At 40.9% G+C, this 13,631-nt stretch overlaps 1 protein-coding gene across 3 annotated transcripts in view; it reads right to left on the bottom strand.

Annotated features, from left to right (window-relative positions):
• LOC137333677 (protein YIPF5-like) overlaps positions 1 to 7,151 on the bottom strand; it is a 45,525-nt gene extending 38,374 nt beyond the window's left edge. For all 3 annotated transcript variants that reach the window (XR_010965993.1, XM_067997995.1, XM_067998075.1), the window contains exons 1-2: positions 7,035 to 7,151; positions 2,447 to 2,572 (exon numbers count right to left, since the gene is read on the bottom strand). Coding sequence is in view for 2 of the 3 variants with exons in the window: in XM_067997995.1 (XP_067854096.1) it covers positions 2,447 to 2,559 (113 nt within the window). In the remaining variant the exon portion in view is untranslated. The remainder of the gene's footprint in view (positions 1 to 2,446; positions 2,573 to 7,034) is intronic.
• Between the last annotated feature and the right edge of the window lie 6,480 nt (positions 7,152 to 13,631).

Here is a 13,631-nt window from a genome sequence, read left to right as displayed (position 1 = left end):
AACTTGTTATCATCAGTGAACATCAATATCATTCCTCCTGTGCCTGTGTCTAAGAAATTTATATAAATGAAAAAAAGAGGAGCCAGTACAGATCCTAGGGCACACCTCTACCATATCTTTCCAATCTGAAAAACATCAACTAACCCCCACTGTTTGTTTCCTTTCAGTTAACCACCTGCCTATCCATGCATCTGCATTCCCTTTAACATGCACCTTAATTTTGTAACAAGTCTTTTATGTGGCACTTTATCAGACGCTTTCTGAAAACCTATACATACAATATCCACTGCATTCTCTTTACCTATACACTTAGTGATTTTCTCATAAAATTCAATTAAGTTAGTCAACCTACCCTTTACAGATTGTAAACAATTTTACAACACCAAGTTATAGTCCAGCAATTTTATTTTAAATTCACAAGCTTTCGGAGACTTCCTCCTTCCTCAGGCAAATGTTTCAGGATCTCCTTGAAGCCTACGCATTTATACATATAGAACAATACATGGTGTTTTGTTCTATATGTATAAATGCGTAGGCTTCAAGGAGATCCTGAAACATTTGCCTGAGGAAGGAGGAAGTCTCCGAAAGCTTGTGAATTTAAAATAAAATTGCTGGACTATAACTTGGTGTTGTAAAATTGTTTACAATTGTCAACCCCAGTCCATCACCGGCATCTCCACATCATTACCCTTTACAGATCCATGCCACCTGTCCCTGATTAACCCATGCCTTTCTAATTCATCTGGTATTATTGATGCTAGAAGTTTACCCACAACTAAGGTAAAATTATCGTCTTATAGTTTCATTGCTTTTCCCTTTCCTGATCAGGGGTGGGTAGGACAGGTTAGAGGGTGAGGAAATGAGAGGTAGCTTAAGGAGGCTGGGTTGGGGGAAGAGGGAGAGGGGAAGAGGGAGAGGCGAGGGCAAGGAAAAAGGCAGGGGGGGTGGAGAGACAATGGAACCAGGAAGTGAGAAGGAGGGAGAGAGGAGAAGGGAAGAGGAGAAGGCATCTGCCTTTCTGTGAGATGATCTCTCTCTACCCCATCTGCAGTTGTCCCTAACTGTCTCCCCTTGATCTCTCCCCCTTATGTGACCTAAATTTGTTCCCTTCTTTCTTTGTTTCTGCACATCTCTCTCTCTTTCTTCTTTATTTTGCTGTCTATCACTGCCCTGGTTTCTTGTCTGGATTTGTCCTTCTATTTCTCTGCCCTTTCCCCTCTGCAATCCAGGTGATAAGGCTGAAAGTCTGCTAATGTAGTGGGAACAATTATTGGAGAGACCATTGCAGAATTAGTCCAAGAAACTAAAAGAAAACTAAAACTGGGTAATTATAATTTTCATGGAACTGGTCTGGGAAGAGTTTAAGACACACATGCAGCCTGAGTAGGATGGACACGTGGAGGACCAATTCCGAGTTTGCTAGGACAGCGATGTGGGAGAGTGGCTGGAAAAAAAGTCACAAGAAAAATGATCTTGGAATAAAAATAGGTAATTGAACATTATGGGGACATGTAAAAGCCCTCTCTCATACCTCACAATGCCATATAACAGGGAGCCTGAGTGGAGCTGGGCAGCCTATAGTTCAATAGTACAGTAGGAGTAGGACAACATATGTAGATTTGGAGGGCATCTGAAATATAAAATTCCTCTGACTTGACTCAAAATTTGTTATTTGGTACAGAAGAAAACATGGCAGAGAAAGTCTAGTCAATTGCTGTGCAATACCAACGAGTGGTCAGAGCCTGTAATTGAACACAGACTCAAAGCAGTGAACATCTTACAGGACATTTACTATAAACACCCCATTAAAAAAATGGGTGTGATGTGACAGACGAAGTGTGACACCTCTAATGTTGAAAGTCCTATCACAGCATTGCCTACAGACATCACAGATAATTGCTAAAATGTGGTCACTTTTATAATGGGATTTTCTGTAAGAGCTGATTTATATACAAGTTTTCAATGGAACGCACATCCAAATTTAATATATAATAGATAGATGGATTACAAGGTTACTCTGGGGCCACCGCACATAGTATTTATCCCATGAGCGAAAGAACTGAATATTCCAAAGCACTAGAGAGCTGAGTGAATTGTGGAGGCCCCAACTTGCGAGCCACCATTTTAGTCAATACAGGACTTTCCTTCTGCATCAGCTACCTATATGTGCTACAGTATAAAAATGTGCCATATTGTTTTCATGTTTCTAAAATAAAATGTAAGTTAGATCCGTCTAGCAATCAGCAAATTATTGAGATATATCTATCACATGAAAAAAGGAGTAATTGCCTGAACTGATACAAAAAAAGAAAAATAACAATCAATGGAGAGGACAAAACAATTTTCTGAGCAACTTAGTAAAACAGGGGCATCATGAAAGCAGTTTCAAAGAATAGATGTATGCACTGATGAATTGCTCTTGATGGACAACTTTAAATTGACTTACCTACTTGAGTCAGGACCACTGCTGCCTCCATAATCATATGAGGTTTGCTCTTGGTCATTAATATCATAATTTGATTGGTAAAAATCTGGATTAAACTGCTCAAAGGTAGACATTCTGAAAAAAATCCTGGAAAACAATGATTACATAATTAAGCTTCTATGTTGAAATCAAGTATCAACAGCAGGTCATACTGGTAGGAGAAAATATAAAAACTGTCAGTGCATCCAGTCTTCCTCAGAGCTGAAGGATGAGGAATGGTAGAAAAACTATGTTACCAATCAGGCTACTCTCCTAATACTCTTTACTCGTGTTCACTGAAAAAGTCAGCTTCCATAGGCAAGCCCATGCTTTATATGAATTGAAACTATCTTATGCACGAAATAAATGGGATAGCATGCTACAGGGCAAACAATTTACCCTTATACCACTGAGTTACACACCATGAATATAATGGATTGCTTGCTATATCCTTCTAATTTCTGATAGGCGAGAAAATATCACACTGACAGACTGCACAGCTCAGGCTAAGACTACTCATATATAAAAATTAATGGACAGACAATAATGGGAGTGCACATCCAAGTTCCTCATATGGACTCCCAGTGGGCGAGGCCGTGTGCCAGGAGGGCAAACTTGTAAAATTACACCTTTAACGTTCACATTTTTATGCTTGAAACAGGATAGATTCCAGTTCTGTCACAAACTGCAAAAAGGGAAAAGGATTAAAAACACCATCCAGTCAACAAAGGCCTCATTTGGATATACTCTTAAAAGAATAAATAATGTGCTCCATGATATTTCTTAAACTCTGCAGAATATCAGCAGTGAAAAGGAAAAAAAATCATTGTGGGCTAGATATCAGCCATTCATAATCAATTGGTGGAAAATTCTTTGTAATTGATAACATAAACATTTTTGGCTACAAAACTATATAGCCTATGATGTCATATTGTTAGAAGATATTTGAATGTGGATCTCGTTTCCAGCTCTCATGTTTCTTTACCTGGACTGTTATAACAATAACCTTATGAAATGGAAAATCTTTTGCAAACAAAGGAGAGACAAGGGCAACACATGAGTAGATTCAGTCAGAGATCATAATGAAGCTGCCCATAGATGCCACAAAACGTTGCCTTCCTCCTTTTCCCCCTCTGCCTACTGCCAGTGCTCTCACTCTTCCATTCATATCTTCCCATACATAATTCCACCATCTTGCTTTGTCCTGCCATGTATTCCTTTCCCAGCTATGACATTTTCCATCACCTGATTCAAAAGGAGTAGATCTTTAGCCATATAGCATATATGTTTATTGTAATCTTCTTGCTGCAATGTGCTCTGTCACTGCACATAGCCCACTCCATTTCATTACTTCAATGTTGGTCACTTCGTCTTCCCAGCTGATACTCAACATCCTTCTGTCAAAGTATGTTTCTAAAGCATCCAAACCCTGCTTCCCACCTTCAATAGTATCTAGCTCTCAGCAATGCAGAAAATTTGTCTGAACACCAGCTCCATACATTCTCCATTTCACAAACTATGATGTGTCTCTCCTCCTCTAAAGTGGTTTTAATCATCCATTGAAAACACTTCCACCAGAGAATTCATTTCTTCACCTTTTCCTGGAAAGCCAACTATTGAAATATCTTAAGAGGGATTATCCTACCAGGCACTTATGGCTATAAATATACACAAATAGATAATATTTACCATGGATCCACTAATATGCTCATTACCACATGGTGAATTATCATTGGTGATAACATGGTTAATTAGTAAATTAGCTGAAAATTATGTTAATTTATCTTAACAACCAGAAATGAAATACTAGCCTTTTGAGAACAAGGCTATTTAGTTTCTCCAGACAGTAAAAAAGGGAAAATGATGCAGTGAAGTAAATTGTCTAGAAAGTTTTGCTTTTGGGAAAAAGACAGGGTAATATTGAGACTTAGAGTGTTGAAAAGCCTGAACTGAAGCAGCAAAAAAGGTGATCAATGATCCTGTGTCACAAGAGATACACAGGGGTGTAACAAAGATTGGATCTGGTTTGTATTTGTGTTCATAGGGTGACAATGTGGGAGCCCAATGCCACCAGAACAAACATCACTCACTATAAATGTTCTCCGAGGAGGACATCACTAATACAAGCAGATAACTCACTCAACTAAAAGTGTGTGCAGATATCAGGCAATAAATTTATTCTCATCATTGATGAAACAGAAAATATCCTGCAGTGCTTACTGGTCACAGTAAGCTTTGAGTGAACTGGTGGATGCTGTGTTACCTCACTTGAAGGTCACCCAGGCACACAATAGGGCTTAGACAGGGAGCAAACAGTCTGGGCCACCCTCTCCAATGATCCTACACATCCTGTAAATGGCAGTTTTTGCAAGGCTCAAGAGTAGACCCACCAAGGAGTCGTCTGATCTGCTGACCTGTCTCAACAAAGAATGTTTGTTGCTTTATTCTCCTCCCTATTTTTATCTAATTCTACCAAAGTAATTGTTTATCTTTCAGGTTTCAGTTCTGAATGAAGGTTCTACATTAATTTGTCTTTCTCTCCATTGACCTGCTGTAAATTTGTGGCATTTTCTACTTTTGTTTTTGTTTTGGAACTTTAGCTGTCCTGTTTTTAGGAGAGAGCTCTGCACATGCATGGACAGAGTTCTCTTCCAACAATTAGAAACTTAAATGTTTAGAAAGTGGGAATGGGAAACTTTTAAGTTAAAATCAGGCAGGTTTAAAGAGTGTTGAGGAGGTCCAATGGACCCCTTGAACACTTTGTAAACTAGCTTTGACACCACACTGGATTTATTCTCCATTTGGTATCAAACCAAAATGGCCTTTAGCAAGGCTCACTCCACTTCGTTCCAGAATCAGGTAGGGCTCTGACTCCAGATTTACACTGCCAGTGTAGTGGTCAATGCAAAGCAGTTATTGATGCTAAACTGACAATATAAATGTGCCCTATTATTCTATACTTTTGTTTTATTTAACAGCCTTTTAGTTAAATAACAGAAGAAATAAAAATATTATTAGAGGGTTTCAAGTTACAAATCGCTTTGTTTCAGGTCCTCTGGTAAGTTGTAAGACAAAGGTAGATTTCCTTTGCATATTATGTGTAGTAAATTTGTAAATTTGATTTGTATTGTTACATATAACACAATGAAGAAATCTGTACCCAAAAGTTATTGAGCATGTAAATATTTGCAGAGTTTTAAAACTGCTGGTTTAAATAGCACACTGTCATATAACCTCGAGGTGAAATTATTTTATCATAAATCGCTACCCACACATCATATCTAATGCAAAATATGGTAGTATCCGTAAATTTATATGAAAAGCATAATTAAGTAGGATGATACCCAACTTACTCAAACAAGATCTGTTTTCAATAATCGTCTTAAATGGTACTTTGGTCAACTTGCACTATTCAATTAAAGCTAAGTTTAACATTATGCTGATAACAAAGTAGTGATAATTACTGTACAAGTTGGGTTACAAACTGCAACACACTATAGTAAAAAGACACAATCATCTGTAAGTATGCCGTACAAGATGCACCAGGCATCAGGTATGCTAAATTTGATTTTAAAATATTTTAACAAAGTTGTTTCCTTCAATATATATTTCTCAAGATTGAGTTCTATCATAAAAATGTAGCAACTTAAAACAAAACATACCAGAATGTTTTTTTATGAATTACACTCTCATATAACCTCGAGGTGAAATTATTTTACTGTTGATTAAGCCCCATATATTACCACTCAATGAAGGATATAGTGATATCCTGAACATTTATATGAAAAACATAATTAATTTTACTGAGGAAAGATAAATTTGGCACTATACTTGATTAGTAGATTTTCTATGTTTGAAGCTACACATAATCTTTGTCACTCATCAATCTTGCATGATGATAGTGAAAATGTAACATGATAATGAACATAGTGCTAATGAACTACAAATAAAATAACTGATTTCAGAAAGAAACATTCCCTTTTTGTGTTACTTAGAATTTTAGAACAAAACTAATGTGAAAAACTATTTGAAATGGTAATTCATATATTTACACCAAGTCTATCTCAGTCAACAACTATCTCTTTAAAATTTTTTGTCTTGGAGAATCAGATTGCCACATGTAACATGAACACCTGTTTCTGCCAGCAAAACTGGTATAGGCCATAACCCGAGTCTGTCGTGACCAAGCAATGCATTTATTGTAAACACTACTGCAACAAGTGCATGATAGTCCAAATAAATCCACAATATAGAAAACTTCTATCTTCATAGTTTAGACAAGTATTAACTGATTAATAAAAGATCAAGATGTCTATTCAATACAGTTCTCCAGAGACTAATGGATCTCTTTTTTTCATTTTTTAATCCTTACATATGCAGTATTGCTTTGAGAAATTCAGAAGTAGGCATAAACAAATACGTGATAAAATTAAGCAGGATTTGTTAGTGGTGTTGAAATTTTCTACTAACGATAATCTTGTCCATGTTAATTGCGGGGTGCTGGATCAAGAACTAAATAACAAAGCTATATTTCCAAAGTTTTAATTGTGAAATTATTAATCATACATACCTCAAATAATGCAACGAGTTCACACCAATGAAGAGTGAATCCTTTTCCTGGGCAATATTAAGAAAGAATACTGAACAAGCAGAGACTAAACACAACGTATGATTGACTACAAGACAAGAAGGCTTACATGCTATATATAAAGCTCTAATTTTAGACTGCAGACAAATAGGTAGCCAAATATAACAGAGACTGTCACTTGCAATTTAGCATGCACTGTTAACATTTTAAATTTAACTTTAATCATTTGGATTTTTTTTCATACTGTAAACTTGCAAACCTACATTATGTCAGCCATTGCATTTATTTATTTAAAGTATTATAGAACTAAAGTTTAAAGAAATATTTCTAAATGTGCATTTAATTAATAGGCTACGGCGCTCACAGCTTTTGGAATATAGGGTCGCTCGCTAAATTATATGGACAGAGTCAACACAGGGGAGAAAATACGAGACAAAACTAGAGAAGAAATGAAACATGTCATTTAAAAATTAGAAGTACGCCACAAAATGTTCAAGCAAAAAGTGAATACACAATATATATCCGGCGATTGCTACTCATGTATTATTATGCTAGGATATATATTATACTTGATGGGTGTCTTATGTGTTTCTTGTTTTTAACCATGGTTGTAAGCAAAAAAATAGTATTTTGAGCTCTACTGATGACTCTGTAAATGCGCTGTGCATGTGAATCTAAGCCACATGGACAAGAAAGGTCCCAGGTTTGATTCCCAATCGATACTAAATTAGTTGATCTCAGCCAAGGAGGTGTATAGTGTACAAGTGACCCTTGAACCAGAGAGGGGAAAAAAAATCATCCAATGTTTTCACTGTTGATCGCTATCCAGTAATCCTACCGAAAAGTGCTCATGCGTGGATATCAGGTGAGGATTGGACACTGCAGCTGTGCGTCTTTCCATAGCCAAAAAGCCAACCAACACTCACTGCTTAGCCTCACACATGAAGGAAAGCCACATGGGTGAGGACAAACAGTGAAAGTGGTTTCATGCCAGCATGGGACAACACCTTTAGGAAAGGAACAGATAAAAATGGAGAAAATAGAAAAAAAAGGAAAACTGTAGTGAGAGGCACAACACATCCAAAGAGGTAAACATTTCCATTGCCTCTCAGCTCCAGTCTAATGCAAATTATGTTCCAGCATTTTTTGAAGAAGCTCTGAAGATGTGCAAAGTGGGAGGATGACCAAACCCAAAGGGCAGTGATTATATATTTATACCATGTCCTATTATGAAAATACCCTTTGTCAACTTGCCAGAGATACATGTTTAAGATCAGCTTCAAACTACATGATGCTTGATAGGCTCCAAATACTGTTGAAAGATAGCCACATCTGTTTCCAATATTGGACCCAATATCACTATCCTTCTTGTTGGGAAGGGCAGAGTTGCCACAACTTTATATATAAACTGGAATTGTTGAACTTGATTTTTATTGAAAAGTCATCTAAAATCTAAGGTTGTGCACAAGAAAGTTAAACATTTCCTTAAATATCTTGATTTCAGAAACGTTAAGGAATCACAGCGTCAAGTTGCTCTTTAAGGAGAGTCCTGATATTGGGGGGTGAACTTCCTTGGAGATTCTCCCACTCCACTGTGGTAACTTTACATTACATTAGATATTAAATCATCTCCAGAGCCTTATTCTCTGGTGTACCCCAGGGTCCCGTCCTCTTCGTCATTTATATGCTTCCCCATGACAGACATGAGGTTAGCTTCCGATTGTACACGGATGACACTCAGTTGTACCTTCCCCTCTCCTTTATCAACCCAATGTCATTGCCAAACTCTCCAATTATCTGTTCAACATTAAGACCTGGATGAACGAAACTTCCTCCAGCTCAATGTTGGAAAAACACCACTGCGCCTTTTCTTTAGTCTTCATCAGCCTTCCCGGCTGTCACCTCAGGCTACACTTAGAGGTGTGTAACTCCAATGTCTGTTACCTGCCCCACATCCAATCCATTGCCAAAACCACCTTTGACTGCCTCTGAATTATTGCCCATCTCCAAACCGACCTCGTCGCCCTAATTATGAAAAAATGTAATCCATGCCTTTACCACTTTCAGGCCACTTCCAGGCATGTGAAAAAGTATCTGCAACAGACTGAATCTATACAACATTATAACACATTATTACAAGAAGCTGTCACAAGTTACGGGGGTCTTGCCTTAGATTTTATCTCAGGTACAGCAATGCTAGTCACTCTCGTGATGTATGACCCAATATCAAACTATACGATAGTGTAACGTGGGGTGTAACAATAGGACATCCTTTTAATTTGAACTGGATATTCATGTCTTTTGCAAATGCCTCTCCTGTCTTCTCAAATGTAAGGAGTCTTACAACACCAGGTTATAGTCCAACAGCTTTATTTAAAATCACAAGCTTTCGGAGACTTCCTCCTTCGTCAGGTGAGTGTGGGATTCCATGAAAGGTACCGCATATACAGTCAGAGAAAAATGCCTGGTGATTACAGATAATCTTTCCAACTGCCCGTTATCAAGGCAATCAAAGGAGTTGAATAGTGTTCAGACAGAGAGACATTACATACAAGACTACTGAATATACAAACGGTCAGAACCCAAAGTCAGAGAGAGAGAGAGAGAGAGAGAAACATCCGAAAGGAAGAGAGAGAGAATGACCAGTTGTATTAAAAACAGATAACTTTTTTTCGCTGGTGGGGTTACGTGTAGCGTGACATGAACCTAAGATCCCGGTTGAGGCCGTCCTCATGGGTGCGGAACTTGGCTATCAATTTCTGCTCGACAATTTTGCGTTGTCGTGTGTATCGAAGGCCACCTTGGAGAACGCTTACCCGAAGATCGGTGGCTGAATGTCCTTTACTGCTGAAGTGTTCCCCGACTGGGAGGGAACCCTCCTGTCTGGTGATTGTTGCGCGGTGTCCGTTCATCCGTTGTCGCAGTGTCTGCATGGTCTCGCCAATGTACCATGCTCCGGGGCATCCTTTCCTGCAACGTATGAGGTAGACAACGTTGGCCGAGTCGCAGGAGTATGAACCATGTACCTGGTGGGTGGTGTCCTCTCGTGTGATGGTGGTATCTGTGTCGATGATCTGGCATGTCTTGCAGAGGTTGCCGTGGCAGGGTTGTGTGGTGTCGTGGATGCTGTTCTCCTGAAAGCTGGGTAATTTGCTGCGAACTATGGTCTGTTTGAGGTTAGGTGGCTGTTTGAAGGCGAGTAGTGGAGGTGCGGGGATGGCCTTAGCGAGGTGTTCGTCGTCATCGATGACATGTTGAACGCTGTGAAGAACATGGCGTAGTTTCTCCGCTCCGGGGAAGTACTGGACGATGAAGGGTACTCTGTTGGTTGCGTCCTGTGTTTGTCTTCTGAGGAGGTCTATGCGATTTTTCGCTGTGGCCCGTCGGAACTGTCGATCGACGAGTCGAGCATCATATCCCGTTCTTACGAAGGCGTCTTTCAGCATCTGTAGGTGTCCATCGCGTTCCTCCTCGTCTGAGCAAATCCTGTGTATTCGCAGGGCCTGGGGATGGCCTCTTTGACGTGGTTAGGGTGGAAGCTGGAAAAGTGGAGCATCGTGAGGTTGTCCGTGGGCTTGCAAAGAAGCATACCGACAACTGGACAACCAGGAACACTACAGACGGTTACCCGCAGATCCGACCAAAGAACACACCCACCAGCTCAACAAACTGATCAAGACCTTCGATCCAGACCTTCAAAGCATCCTACGCGCTCTCATCCCACGTACTCCCGCGTGGGAGACTTCTACTGCCTCCCAAAGATACACAAATCCAACACACCCGGACGTCCTATCGTATCATGCAACGGAACCCCGCGTGAGAACCTCTCTGGATACGTCGAGGGCATCCTGAAACCCATCGTACAGGGAACCCCCAGCTTCTGTCGTGACACTACAGACTTCCTACAAAAACTCAGCACCCACGGACCAGTTGAACCAGGAACACTTCTCACCACAATGGACGTCTCGGCACTCTACACCAGTGTCCCCCACGATGACGGCATCGCTGCAACAGCATCAATACTCAACACCAACAACAGCCAATCTCCAGACGCCATCCTACAACTCATCCGCTTCATCCTGGATCACAATGTCTTCACCTTCGATAACCAGTTCTTTACCCAAACACACGGAACAGCCATGGGGATCAAATTCGCACCCCAATATGTCAACATTTTCATACACAAGTTCGAGCATGACTTCTTCACTGCACAGGACCTCCAACCAACGCTATACACCAGATACATTGACGACGTTTTCTTCCTATGGACCCATGGTGAAGAATCACTGAAGAGACTACACGATAACATTAACAAGTTCCATCCCACCATCAAACTCACCATGGACTACTCCTCAGAATCGGTTTCATTCTTGGACACACGAATCTCCATCAAAGACGGGCACCTCAGCACCTCACTCTACCGCAAGCCCACGGACAACCTCACGATGCTCCACTTTTCCAGCTTCCACCCTAACCACGTCAAAGAGGCCATCCCCTATGGACAGGCCCTGCGAATACACAGGATTTGCTCAGACGAGGAGGAACACGATGGACACCTACAGATGCTGAAAGACGCCCTCGTAAGAACGGGATATGATGCTCGACTTGTCAATCGACAGTTCCAACGGGCCAAAGCGAAAAATCGCATAGACCTCCTCAGAAGACAAACACGGGACACAACCAACAGCGTACCCTTCGTCGTCCAGTACTTCCCCGGAGCGGAGAAACTATGTCATGTTCTTCGCAGCCTTCAACATGTCATCGATGATGACGAACACCTCGCTAAAGCCATCCCCACGCCTCCACTACTCGCCTTCAAACAGCCACCTAACCTCAAACAGACCATCGTTCGCAGAAAATTACCCAGCTTTCAGGAGAACAGCATCCACGACACCACACAACCCTGCCACGGCAACCTCTGCAAGACATGCCAGATCATCGACACAGATACCACATCACACGAGAGGACACCACCCACCAGGTACATGGTTCATACTCCTGCGACTCGGCCAACGTTGTCTACCTCATACGTTGCAGGAAAGGATGCCCCAGAGCATGGTACATTGGCGAGACCATGCAGACACTGCGACAACGGATGAACGGACACCGCGCAACAATTGCCAGACAGGAGGGTTCCCTCCCAGTCGGGGAACACTTCAGCAGTCAAGGACATTCAGCCACCGATCTACGGGTAAGCGTTCTCCAAGGTGGCCTTCGAGACACACGACAGCGCAAAATTGTCGAGCAGAAATTGATAGCCAAGTTCCGCACCCATGAGGACGGCCTCAACTGGGATCTTAGGTTCATGTCACGCTACACGTAATCCCACCAGCGAAAAAAAGTTATCTGTTTTTAATACAACTGGTCATTCTCTCTCTTTCTCTTCCTTTCGGATGTTTTTCTCTCTCTCTCTCTCTCTCTCTGTCTTTGGGTTCTGACCGTTTGTATATTCAGTAGTCTTGTATGTAATGTCTCTCTGTCTGAACACTATTCAACTCCTTTGATTGCCTTGATAACGGGCAGTTGGAAAGATTATCTGTAATCACCAGGCATTGTTCTCTGACTGTATATGCGGTACGTTTCATGGAATCCCACACTCACCTGATGAAGGAGGAAGCCTCCGAAAGCTTGTGATTTTAAATAAAGCTGTTGGACTATAACCTGGTGTTGTAAGACTCCTTACATTTGTCCAACCCAGTCCATCACTGGCATCTCCACATCAAGTCTTCTCAAGGCAGACCAAGAAAACATGTGGTAAAATGAGGCCAGATACATAAGCTTTAGATGCTTTATTTCACGGCAAGTGAACATAAAGCGCAATAGTTTTGAGCAGATTCACTTAATTCAATCCGTACAACTTGTTTTCGCGTAATAGTAAAGTAATGAACACTCTACACTCCCCCGTATCAGTGGGCCATCTCACTTGACTTAAAAAAGTAACTCCTAACTATTCTCCTGCATGTTAAACTTCTGAGCCTGGCCAAAGCATGTCCTTGCAGCTACTATTTAAAGACCTGACTGATTGCTTGTGTCTCTGTTTTTATCACCCTGTGTTCACACTTGGAAGGGAAGATCTGCCAGAACCCCCTCCCCCCCGCTTCCCCCCCCCCCCCCCCCCCCGGCTTCCCCCCCCCCCCCCCCCCCGGCTTCCCCCCCCCCGCCGGCTTCCCCCCCCCAACCACCACCAGAGACTTCTCAATACAATGAGTGTGAGATGTTTACTAATTACCAAGACAGGCTAATGAATTGCTTTTTATAAACAATCTTTGGAGAAGCAACATTAAACCGCCTTCTATTTCAATGACTGTTAAAAAAAAACTCGTGTGAATACACATCACTTTAAAAGCCCAGCATTTAAATGTAACTTTTTTCAAATCCTTTCTTTGAAAAACTGACAGAACATAATTAAAATGTAAACAACAAAAGAAAGCAGAAATTGTAGGTGGAATTTTTTCCAGTACTAGTATTTTATTATTAAAGAAAGACCAGAAACTTAACTGGACCAGCCACGTAAATACCGTGGCTATAAGAGCAGGTCAGAGGCTGGGTATTCTGTGGCGAATGACTCACCGCCTGACT

The sequence above is a fragment of the Heptranchias perlo genome, chromosome 1 (assembly GCF_035084215.1).
Source record: "Heptranchias perlo isolate sHepPer1 chromosome 1, sHepPer1.hap1, whole genome shotgun sequence".
NCBI classification, from domain to species: Eukaryota; Metazoa; Chordata; class Chondrichthyes; order Hexanchiformes; family Hexanchidae; genus Heptranchias; species Heptranchias perlo.
This window is presented reverse-complemented; position numbering and strand designations above follow the sequence as displayed.